Here is a 12742-nt window from a genome sequence, read left to right as displayed (position 1 = left end):
TTTTTTGTGAAATGCTTATTCATTATATATTGAAGATAGTTACACTTTTATACACACATGTAACAAATATTTTTATATTTTTTTGTTTGCCTTTAATCATATTCCTGATATTTTAGATTCATCAGTCTTTTCATTTATTTTGCTTTCATATTTAGAGAAAGAAAAGCCCTTCCTACCTAGGGGATCAGAAAAATATTCACCTTTAACTTCTAGTTGCTGGTTTATCCCACAGTAGTTAGTTGACTAGCATGTTGCTGACTCTGTAAATATGTCCACGTTATTATATTTTAATATTTATTTTTAGATTTAATATTAAATACCAGATTACATCTGTGATTAGTAGGCTGAAAGAATCTATTACCTATGAAACTGATACACAAAGTTGATATTAGTTTTTCATTTTCAAAATAACCAAATCAATGTAATGTAATATAATATGAAAATATTCAGTCCCATAATTTGTGCTATATCTTTAATTCTTATTTCCCTTAGGAGTCAGTGACTGATGACCTCCAGGTTGACTGTAGTTCATCCAATAGTGAGCTAGTGTCAGGTAAGATTGTCAGATGTGAACTCCCTCAACTTTGTTTCTTACAGATATAAGCATCCATTTGTATTTTTGCCTCATCTTCCCATCTCAGTGGAAGAGGTGTCTTTCTCCTAGTCCAAGGTGAATCCTTCTGCCTGTACAATGGACGTCATCCTCAAAGCCTTCAAGCACACACCAGTAAATTAAAATTGAGATAAATACTACAAAAGAGATTGACTCGAGTATAACTAATTGAGTTTAATTAGAGAGTTTAGGGAAGGCTTCCATGAGGGAATAGCAATTGAATTGAGATAGGAAGAAAAGGAGAAATTAACTATGCAAGGAGATGAGTTAAGAGCCATCCAGGCAGAGGGAACAGCATGTGCAAAAAGACCCTAATATGGCACTAAGCCTCATGAGTTCAGTGAACTGAAAGAAAGCCAGTGTGGCTGTAGTACAGAGAGGAGGGGGAAATGCAATAATAAGACAAGGTTGAACAGAGAGAGGCCTTGCATAACCTTGTAGGCTGTGTCAAAGATTTTGGTGTTTATATTTGGAGGAGCAAGAAGCCACTGAAGTCTTCCTTAGGAAAGTATATGATCACCTTGGCTGTGGTATGGAAATAAGCATGAATGGATGCAAATAGACCAGATGGGAGGTTATTACAGTAGGTTAGGGGGAAATGATGGCACTTTGTACTAAAAGATGACATTGGAAATGGAAGGAAGTGAGCATAACTCATGACAATTTTAGGAAGTGAAACTGACAGAGTTTGGCAAATGAAGAACGAAGGAGATGGAGGTATCAAAGATGACGTCTGTTTCTGGCTTGAATAACTGGGTATAAGGTGATGCCATTTACTTCATTTACTTACTTTACAAACAAAAATCTTGTTTGAGGGAAAGATCATAAATTATGTTTTTAATATGTTAAGTTATGAGTACTTTTAAAATGATTAAGTAGAATGCCAAATAGGCAGTTGGATATGGAGGGCTGCTGATAGAAATTTATGAGCCGTCTACATATTGGTATAATCAAAGTTATTTTTAAAAATAAGAAAGGATGTCGGGTGCCTGGGTGGCTCAGTCGTTGAGCGTCTGCCTTCGGCTCAGGTCATGATCCCAGGGTCTTGGGATCGAGCCCCACATCGGGCTCTCTGCTCAGCGGGAAGCCTGCGTCTCCCTCTCCCACTCCCCCTGCTTGTGTTCCTTCTCTCGCTGTGTCTCTCTCTGTCAAATAAATAAATAAAATCTTTAAAAAAAAAAAAGAAAGGATGCCATTAGCATACCAGAAATCCTGAGGAATTCTTAAAAGTAGATGAGATCAGACTGCTGAATATCTGAAGAGCAGAGAAAACCACTGCTGAGGTAATAATAGCTTTAGAAACATTTGAAGCAGTTGGTCGATCAATGCAAAAAAAAAAAAAAAATTGTAATAGAAAGGACCCTGAAGGAATTATCAAGGTGATAGATTAAACACTACATTCTGTAACTGTGGGGCCTGGTTCCTCCTCCTCATCCCTTTCTTACATTGGAAACATTGGCAGTTACAATGCTGGCTGCCAGGATAAACCCTGGGAACTACTAAGCAAAGTGAACTAAGGGTTTGGCTCCTAAGTGTCAATTTTGGGCCTGGAGTGAGAAGCAGAAGAGAGTCTGAAGTAACTCCAGATTGCCACAAGGATAGCAGAGGGAGAAAAAGGTGAAAGAGATAGATTATGCTTATGCTTGTTAACCCCAGGATAAAGACGTAGTATGACTCTCTGAAGTGGGATTTCTTTTCCCTTTTTTTAAGATTTTTTATTTATTTATTTGAGAGAGAGAGTGAGCATGTGCACATGAGAGAGAAGGAGCAGGAAGAGGGACAGAAGCAGGGAGCCTGGTATAGGGCTGTGTCCAAGGACTCTGGGATCATGAGCTGGGTTGAAGGCAGATACTTAACTGACTGAGCCACCCAGACGCCCCTGAAGTGGAATTTCTGATAATGGAGGCTTGTGGTGTATACACTAGCCAGACAATTAGGACAGTGCTCCATGTAACCTATAATACCCAGAAAATACAGGAGGACATCACCATGCAGAACACAGATTCTCAGAATGTCTCAACACTCATAAAAGTCTCCAGAAGTAGGCTGCTGTTTCAGAATTTATATGCACTGCTTTACAAACAAAGATTCTCAAGTAGAGATATGAACAGACAACCAGAAGCAGCCAGACCTTTGAATAAAACCAGTGGCATGGAAGAGAGGTAACAAATCGAGCAAACAGAATAACTAACACCTGAGAAATAGCAAAAAACTTTAAATATCTCTTTAAAGACAAGAGGCCGGGGTGCCTGGGTGGCTCAGTTGGTTAAGTGTCTGCCTTCAGCTCAGCTCATGATCCCAGAGTCCTGGGACAGAGCCCTCTACTGGGCTTCCTGCTCAGCAGTGAGCCTGCTTCTCCCTTTGCCTGCCGCTCCCCCCCTGCTTGTGCATGCTCACTCTCTCTCTCTCTCTGTCAAATAAATAAATAGAACATTAAAAAAAAAAAGAAAAGAAAATCGGGGGTGCCTGGGTGGCTCAGTCGTTAAGCGTCTGCCTTCGGCTCAGGTCATGATCCCAGCATCCCAGGATCAAGCTCTGCATCGGGCTCCCTGCTCTGTGGGGAGTATGCTTCTCCCTCTGCCTGTTCCCCTGCTCGTGCTCTCTCTCCCTCAAATAAATAAATAAAATATTAGAAAATAATAGTAAAGACAAGAGGCCATTGGATCCATAATATAACAATCTGTTTTAACAAAAACTATAGTCCCTGGAAACTAAAAATATCGTCAAATTTAAAAACTCAGAAAATGATCCAAATATTGAAATGAATTCAGCTCAAAATCAAATTAGCTGGCTAGAAAATAGGATAGAGAAATATTTCCTAGAATATAGTACAAAAGAACTTGGGAGGTGCTCAACAAATGCATTTCCTTCCTTCTCCCCTCTTCACCTGTTTAACTTGTACTTGTTCTTCAAGAAAAAAAAAAAAAAATCAGGTGCTGTCTCTACTGGGAACTCTCTTGACCCCTCTTCTCTCTTTCTACATGAATTGTTCTTTCCTGGGAATTCCGTGGTACTCTTTGTATACTTCTGTTAGGACTCAAAACAGCAGTATTACTGCTGTTGTTACTCTTGGCTCTAAAGCCATTGGGAATAAGCCCTACCTTTTATGTTCCTATCCCATGTTTGGGACATAATATAATTTCAAATACTTTTGAATGAGTTTTATACTCTGTTTAGAGAAAATAAACTATTTAGCCATAATTATTATTTTCTTAAATTGTAGTTTAAATACACAATATATGTCCTTGGTTACTAGATTTATCAAGTTGATGTGTAAAAGATAGAAGGAAATAGAGAATAGACTGTCTCTAATTTGCAAACTGGTTATATTCTAAGACATCATTTGTTGATTGATATTTGAAACCTGGAATACTTTTTCCCATAATGTAAATGGTTAGGTTTTGAACAGCCTACAGATTTCTATTTAATATATAAGTAACCATTTTAATTCTATCTTGGAATGTAGTAATTTTGCAACATAATGAAAATTAATTCAGGACTTTATATTTAGTGTGGAAGATTGAACATAGACATTTACTTCTCTCTTTCCTGAGAGAGAAGGAAAAAATAACAGACTAGATGCCTAGAGTAAGGACAAACGAAGAAACCAAACTGATTCAGGCTATAGTTTCAGGAATTAGAGGCATCACATATTCCTGAAGAAATGTGTACAGATAGTGTTGAGAATAAGATTTTTGGAAATCTTTAAAAGTAATGGTTAGATGCTTTGATCCCTTCTCCAGCACTGTGTGGTCAGGCAACTACTCTTTTTCCTACCTTCACAGTCCAGATACATTGAAGCAGAGGATCTGGACTCAGGGATGCTGTATTAAAAATTAGTAGGGGTGCAGGGAGGAGGGAAGGGAATTAACTAAAGTTTGTATACTTAGTGGTATAACTTTTAGGCCCATTATCCCACCTTACCCCACTCAGGAAAATACTTCCCAACTAGGAGACTAGAGGATTCTGCTTTTGGAATCTTCTCTGACCAGAAGGAGACCTATATTCTGTCAGTAATGACCTGGTCCCTATCTTAAATACCTTTCTGTGAAGCCCACTACTTCCTAAACCCCACTCATGAATCTAGAGTTTCCAATTAACGTTTTAGTGCCTCATTCTTGAACATTCAAGAATTACAAGGCATTTAATGAAAGCATTTAAAGTAAGTGGTACCACATGAAAAGAAGCTTGAAGGACACAGACAGTGCAAAGAAAAAAAAATTTAAAAGCCATGTTTTCATTATCCTCAGGATAATGAAATAATAATCCTGAAGATAATGAAAATGTGTATCCATGATAAAAGTATGTGCTACTATGAAAAGGAGCAGCTAGAGAACAAAAAGTATTCTTAAAAAGTAAAAACACAAAGTCAGAAATAAAACATTCTGTGAAAGATTAGATGATGAATTTAAGAAAATATAAAAGTTGAACAAACATCAGAAGATAAAAGATAAAAATAGTAGCAGTGGTGACACAATTCTGTGAATATACTAAAAATCACTAAATTGTATACTTTAAAAGGTGATTTATGGAATATGAATTGTATTGCAATAAAGCTACTTTAAAAAGAAAAATAATGAGAAGTGGAGTTCAGACATTCTAACATCTGAAAAATAGTAGACCCAGACATTATAGAGTAAACAGAGAGGAAATTATTAAACACATAAGAGCTAGAAATTTTTCTAGAATTAAGAATGGTCATGAATATATATAACAAAAGAGCCCACCAATTGCCCATCACAGTGAATGAAAAAAGGCCCATATCAAGGCACAACACAATGTAACTTAAAGATCCTCAGGATGAAGAGAGAAATCCTTTGGTCTTCCAGAAAAAAAATTGTTGATTGCAAATAAGCAATGAAGAATATGAATGGCATTGAGTTTCTCAAGAGCAATTCCAGAAGCTAGAACATGGTGGGGAAATACATTTAAAATTCTGAAGCGTACTGATTTTCCAGAGATAGAATGGATCCCCAGCCAAAACTTGGTTCAGATTTCAAGATTGATGATGCCACCCATATAACCAAGAAGGCAAGGAAAGGTTTGTCACTCATATAATGCGATTTTCTAGAGAGAAGTGCATCTTCCAAATAGGACTGAAAATGACTTGAGAGAACAGGGAGAAGAAATGGTGGGAGGGGTGTTAGGTGGGGCCAGGATGGGGTTTCCCAGACGTGGTTTTAACTTGTAGCCATTGCCAAAAGATGGAACATCAGGACTTTCTTATCAGCTTGCCCAGATGTGGGGCAGAAGGGAAAGAGACAGCAGTGAGGCTTAAATTTGTCAAACATCAGAAAATGGAATCAGTCATTTTAATAGACTAGTCTAGAATTCTGTACTCAGGCAAATAATCACTCAAGCGGGAAGATAGTATAAACAAATTTTTAGACAGGTCTTCCATACATCTTTTCTTGTGAGATAAAGGAGATACTCCAACAAAACTAGAGAATCAATCAATAAAGAAGAAATCAAGGTATCCAGGAATCAGAGGCAATATGTGAAAGAACTTCTTAGGATAATGGTGAAAGGGGAATTCCAAGAAGACACCTGTGCAGCATGTCTAGAGGACAAGAAGTCTGAATTTGAGCAAGTGTATTGAGATCTCCAATAACAATACTTCTTAAAAAAAAAAAAAAAGGAAATGGAAGGAAAGAGGAGAAAGAGGGAATGAGGATGGAAAGAAAAGAAAAAAGAGAAAGGAACTGATAGATAACCTGGAATTTTTAAAGTATTGAGAAGAGTTTTATACTTTTGCAAGTATTTGGGACAGAATAGTGTTAGGTACTTAGAAAACTAATTTTAAAATTGAGTAATCAATAACTGAAAAAAAAACCAACTTGTAGCAAATGGTCTGACTATAGCTTATAGTATATGGCTTGGGTATAAATATATTTGAGCAGTCATAATAGAATTGTTGAATACATTTTAATTTAGAAATATAAAGGGGGTGTTAGAAGAAATAGCTAGTAAAGTTGAAAGTAGTCTCTGGAGATTAGGGAATTATGGGGTGGTATGAGACAAGAGATTGCTGTTTTGCCTTATAGGACCGTTTGACTTTATATATATGTGTGTGTGTATATGTATGTATGTATATATATATATATATATATATATATATATAGTAAAATTTGATATAAATATGACTTTTAAAGATTTTTTTAAAAGATTTTATTTATTTATTTGACAGAGACAGCGAAGAGAGGGAACACAAGCAGGGGGAGTGGAAGAGGGAGAAGGAGGCTTCCTGCAGAGCAGGGAGCCTGATGCAGGGCTCGATCCCAGGACCCTGGGATCATGACCTGAGCCGAAGGCAGACGCTTAACGACTGAGCCACCCAGGCGCCCCATGACTTTTAAAGATTTTATTTATTTATTTGACAGAGTGAGACAGCGAGAGAGGGAACATAAGCAGAGGGATTGGGAGAGGGAGAAGCAGGCTTCCCACTGAGCAGGGAGCCCAATGTGGGGCTCCATCCCGGGACCCTGGGATCATGACCTGAGCCAAAGGCAGACGCTTAATGACTGAGCCACCCAGGCACCCCTGATATAAATATGACTTAAATGCATTTACATTTCTAACTTGTGACTCCAGGAACATCATTCCACTGCTATAATCATGAATATTTATTTATTCTTTTCTCTACCCAACTACGCAGATGGTGAGTATGGGGTTTTCCTAATTTCTGAGCCTGGATTGAGTTCTGGGGTTTGGTGGAAGGGATGGCTCTACTGTGTGTGGTGTTCACGGAATTTTGAAAGCTGGAAAGCAAGAGAGATGTAACAACATGTGTTAGGGGGGAGGATGAAGACAGAGTGAGAAGACTAAAAAGTAGTGAGGACAGGAACAAGACACTCTAGGGCACTTGGAGTAGGAGAAACAAAAGGTGCTCAGAGGGGTAACCTACCCATGACATCTGATGTGGTGAAGAGGAGGTTAGATTGGGTCAATCAATTTAAGTGTTGAGTGGTGGTTGGAAGAGGGGGACAGATAGGAAATAATTGTCAACTTTAAGGATGGCATTGGAGTGGAAGAGAAAGATGTGGTGAGGTCAAAGTAGGAAGGACAAAGAGTTAGTTGTCTTAGGTAGGTAATGGATGAGGAGAGATGGGCTATAAGTCAGCACCCTGGCAGGAAAAATAAGTTTATCAGAGTCATGCTCCCCTTTTATCCCTTACGTCTCCCCCCCAGTTTTTATTTAGTGTTAACATCTATTTTTTTCAGTTGAAAGTGTTTAATAAATGCTGACTAGAGAAGACTACGTTTTCCCTTTTCTTACTAAACCTGTTTCTTAAGTTTTGGTATTAATTTATATCTCTATCATTTATATGAAAGTTCTTCGTTGTAGTTCATTCTCACAGGGATAACTTTAAGACCTCTTAGTTTGGGAGATTCTCTGTTCAAATATTTTGCCCCTTCTTGAAAGGTTTGTTTTCTTCTTATAGAGTTTTCAGAATTATTTATATTCTGGATTCCAATCCATTTGCAAATGTTTTCTCTTAATCTGTGGCTTGTCTTTTCATCGTAACAGTCTCTTTCAAAGAGAAGTTTTAAATTGATGAAGTTTTTTTTTTTTTAAATTTTATTTATTGGGGCGCCTGGGTGGCTCAGTCATTAAGCGTCTGCCTTCAGCTCAGGTCATGATCCCAGGGTCCTGGGATTGAGCCCCCCATCGGGCTCCCTGCTCAGTGGGAAGCCTGTTTCTCCTTCTCCCACTCCCCCTGCTTGTGTTCCCTCTCTCTCTGTGTCTCTCTCTGTCAAATAAATAAAAGATTTTATTTATTTGACAGAGATAGAGAGAGAGCACAAGTAGGCAGAGAGGCAGGCAGAGGGAGAGGGAGAAGCAGGCTCCCTGCTGATGGGATCATGGGATCCCTGGGATCATGACCTGAGCCAAAGGCAGCCACTTAAATGGACTGAGCCACCCAGGCGCCCCAAATTTGATGAAGTTTAATGATCATTGCTATTATTATTGTAAATCTTAGTGTTATAAGAAATCTTTGCCTACCTCAGTGTCATGATGATTTTCTCCTCGGTTTTTTTTTTTTTTCTAGAACCTTTGTAGTTTTAGGATTTACATTTATGTCAATGACCTGTTGAAAGTTAATTTTTTATATGATGGAAAGTATGAATGCAGGTTTTTTGTTTTGTTTTGCTTTTGCATATAGATACACAGTTGCTTCAAGATTATTTGTTTAAAACAGTGTCCTTTCTCCACTGAATTGCCTTTGCATCTTGGTAAAAAAATCAGTTGCTCATATAAGTATGAGTCATTTCTGGGCTTTCTGTTGAATTCCTTTGATCTGTTTGTCTATGTTTAAGCTTGTTGTTTTTTAAATGGAGTAACTAGAATTACTTTTTCTTCTCAGCTAGTTAGTTTACAATTATGGGTTACTTATATGTAAAACTTGCATTTTGGGGTCAAAAATCACAACTGAACCAAAGGAGGGGAAGAAATAAATTATGAAACTTGGTAAAGCAATGGAAAAAGATTATAATGCTTTCTCTACATCAAAACCAGAATTATTTTCTAAGATTGAAGTTAAAGTGGTGTACAATAGTATGCCTTTTCAGTTGTTTGTATAAGTAATTTTACATTCTCTGTATACAACTGCATGTATGTTTCTACAAATATGAATTCCTAGGATTTTGAGTCTGTTTACTATTGAAACATTTTACTCTTTTTGTTTGTTTATTTTATAGGACTAAGTGTACAGCATGGTATTTCTAGTTCTCTTCTGAGCTATTCATTCACAGACTCTTATACAGAATACAAGAGTTTTGAAGAGAGTTTAAGTAGTTTCCCATCACCTGAACTCTTCAGAGGATCAGATTATTTAGGTGAGAAAATAATCGCAACCTTTAGCTGACCCATATAGAAATTGTTCATTTGTCCACAAATCCTCTAATGAGTAATGTTCCTTTTGAGGTGTGCTTGTCTTCCTCACCAAAACCTCCTTCCCCTGCCCACTACTGTATTCCATGCTCTATCACCTAGGACTATGCATTAAAAGCTACCAGATAAGAAAAGGTTGAAGATACTAGGGGAATGCCCCAGAAATAAGCCAATTTGATCTATAGTATCCCAAAGAAGCTCACAATTTGGCTGCACCAATACTTGTAAAAAGGTATGTCTGAAATGTGAAAGATGTGGTGATTACTTTTTTTTTTTTAAAGATTTTATTTATTTATTAGAGAGAGAATGAGAGAGAGCAAGCACATGAGAGGGGGGAGGGTCAGAGGGAGAAGCAGACTCCCTGCCGAGCAGGGAGCCCGATGCGGGACTCGATCCAGGGACTCCAGGATCATGACCTGAGCCGAAGGCAGTCGCTAAACCAACTGAGCCACCCAGGCACCCCATGGTGATTACTTTCTTACTCTAATGGAACCTGGAGATTTATTCTTTGGGATGTTCTGAAACAGAGGAACTATGGACTGGAGGATACTAGGCACTGTTAATAGGAAGGATCTATGATATTTTGACATGTTGGTCCCAAATACTCATTCCCCTGTGGTAATATTATATATCCACACCCTTACCATGTCCTCGTAGTGTGTGGAGTGTACTCTCTCCCTCTTTGGCTCTGGAAAAGCATTGGAAATGTGCCTTGCTTTGGGCAATAGGGTATCAGTGAATGAAACATAAGCAGATCTTTGAAATATGCCTAAATGGCTGGACTTGTCGTCTTACACTTTTAACAGTGTGAGAAGAATATATCCTAATTAGCTTCTGCTTCTCCTGTGGGGACCCCAGAATGAGAAGTATAGAACAGAACAGTCTCCGGCAGCCCGCAGATTGCAGAGAGCTGCCCCAGCTGATCAGCAGATTTGTAATCTGAAGCAGACCTGCCTGAGCCAACCAGTAGACATAGGAATAAGAAATAAATGTTTTCATTTTATGTCAATGAGATTTGGGTTGATTTATTATATAGAAAAAGCCAACTGTTTCAGATACTGTACTGAATGAAGAGGGGAAATTAAGTGAAGTGTACCTTGTGAATTGTGGTACCTTCTCACCTAATGCTTTTTCCCATCCCAACCCAACATTCCCTTTTTCTGTTCAGCTTCTAGAATACTAGCACCCAGACTTGAACCTTTCAGGCAGGGGAATGGAAGATTCTTTCCTAACAAATCTGAAAACAACCCTAAAGAAAATATCTAATGACACCGACCTCAGTAGCCCTTCAGTGAAACTGACAAGAACACCCTACAATGAAGTTAACTTGTGACAAAACCCAACTAGGCCACAGAAATTCCAGTTAGGCTTTTAGAGCTCTCTCTTAAATATGAGTAGAGAGACAAGGATCACCAGACCTCTGAGGAAAGCTTCTAATATAAAACATAGGGATCAGAACAAAGGAAAATATGGAAGTGACATCAGCAAAATGTTGGAATAAGAAGCCTGGTCCCTCCTTCCCCCGTGGATACACCAATTCAACAGTAATACACGGACTTACTCCTTTCAGAGAAATCTGGAACCTAGTCAAGGAACTCTTACACCCCAGGCATGTATGAGATCAGCCACATCAAAGCCAGTAGGAAAATTCAAGGCACTCTCTCACCATAATCCCTACCCATAGCACATTGCCACACAATTGGCAGGAAACCCCAGGTCCCAGCTTCTCCCTTGGGAGGGAAGAAAAGAACTGAACCATGTGTGAAATGTTGTACATTTTCTGGGAGCTTCCCAAAGGATTGGCTACTCTCATGACTGTTTCAGAGTGCTGCCTAAGGGAATGGCTTCTGTCTCATCTGTCTCAGAGTGCTGATGGGACCTGGTATATTCTAGATGACTGTTGGCCACTACCAACAAATACGGTGTGTGAGGAAAGCTTAAGAGACTCATGGAACACAATCAAACAGAGCAATTTATACTTCATAGGAGTCCCAGAGGGAGAAGAGATGAGGGAGGGAAAGAAAGAAGGGAGGGATAAAGAGAAGGAAGAGGGGGAAAGAGGGAGGCAGGGGGAAGAGGGGAAAGAAAAGGGGGGTAGAGGGAGGGAAAGGGAGAAAGAGAGCATGCCTGAAAGTTTATTTATAGAAATAATGGCTGCAAACTTCCCAAATCTGGGGAAGGAAATGCACATCCAGACCTAGGAGGCCCAGTGAATCTCAGAATAGGCAAATCAAAGAAATCCACACAGGGACTCATAATCAAATTATCAAACATCAAAGACAAAGAATTTTGAAAGCAGCAATAGAAAAGCAACTTGATACGTTCAAGGGAACCTCCATTAGACTATCGATGGATTTCTCAGCAGAAACATTGCTGGCCGAAGGGAGTAGAATCATACAAAGTGATGAAAGAAAAGAAACTGTCAACCAAGAATACTATAACCAGCAACATTATCATTTAAAAAAAAACAATAATGGAGTACTATTCAGCCATAAAAAGAATAAAATCTTGCCACTTGCGAAGACATGGATGGAGCTAGAGAGTATAATGCTAAGTAAAATAAGAGAAAGACAAATACCATATGATTTCACTTGTATGTGGAATTTAAGAAACAGAAGAGCAAAGGGGGAAAAAAGAGAGATAAACCAAGAAACAAACTCTTTTTTTAATAAGATTTTATTTATTTGAGAGAGAGAAATAGTGAGAAATAGAACACGATCAGTGGGGAGACAGAGAAGCAGGCTCCCCGCTGAGCAGGGAGCCCAGTGAGGGCTTGATCGCAGACCCTGGGATCATGACCTGAGCCAAAGGCAGATGCTTAACTGACTGAGCCATCCAGGTGCCCCAGAAACAAACTCTTAACTGTAGAGAACAAACTGATGGTTACCAGAGGGCACATGGGTGTGGAATGGGTGAAATAGGTGATGGGGATTAAGGAGTGCATGTGTCCTGATGAGCACCATGTAATTAAAATAAAAGCTTGGAGAAAAAAATAAATGAAGAGGTAAGGGGTTTCTTGTATAAAAGGTGAAGGAGTTACTCACCACTAGCCCCACCTTACAAAAAAATGGTAAAGGGAGTTCTTCAAGTTGAAACACAGGACTAAAACAGCAACACAAAAGCATATAAAAACATAAAACTTGCCAATAAGTTTATATACAAGTACAAAATACTTAATACTGTAACAGTGGTATTAAAATCACTTAATTCTAGTATAAAAGTTAAAAGACTATTAA

The 12742-nt window shown here is 38.5% G+C and overlaps 1 protein-coding gene across 1 annotated transcript in view; it reads left to right on the top strand.

Moving 5' to 3' along the window:
* Positions 1-12742, top strand: part of MEIKIN (meiotic kinetochore factor) — a 107283-nt gene that overhangs the window by 2434 nt on the left and 92107 nt on the right. The window contains exons 4-5 of the mRNA XM_035015037.1: positions 493-553; positions 9314-9451. Of these exons, the coding sequence (XP_034870928.1) occupies positions 493-553; positions 9314-9451 (199 nt within the window). The remainder of the gene's footprint in view (positions 1-492; positions 554-9313; positions 9452-12742) is intronic.

The sequence above is a fragment of the Mirounga leonina genome, unplaced genomic scaffold, assembly GCF_011800145.1.
Source record: "Mirounga leonina isolate KUSES-001 unplaced genomic scaffold, KU_Mleo_1.0 Mir_168, whole genome shotgun sequence".
Taxonomy (NCBI): Eukaryota; Metazoa; Chordata; class Mammalia; order Carnivora; family Phocidae; genus Mirounga; species Mirounga leonina.
The sequence above is the reverse complement of the archived record's forward strand: the minus strand, read 5'-3'. Positions and strand labels throughout refer to the sequence as shown.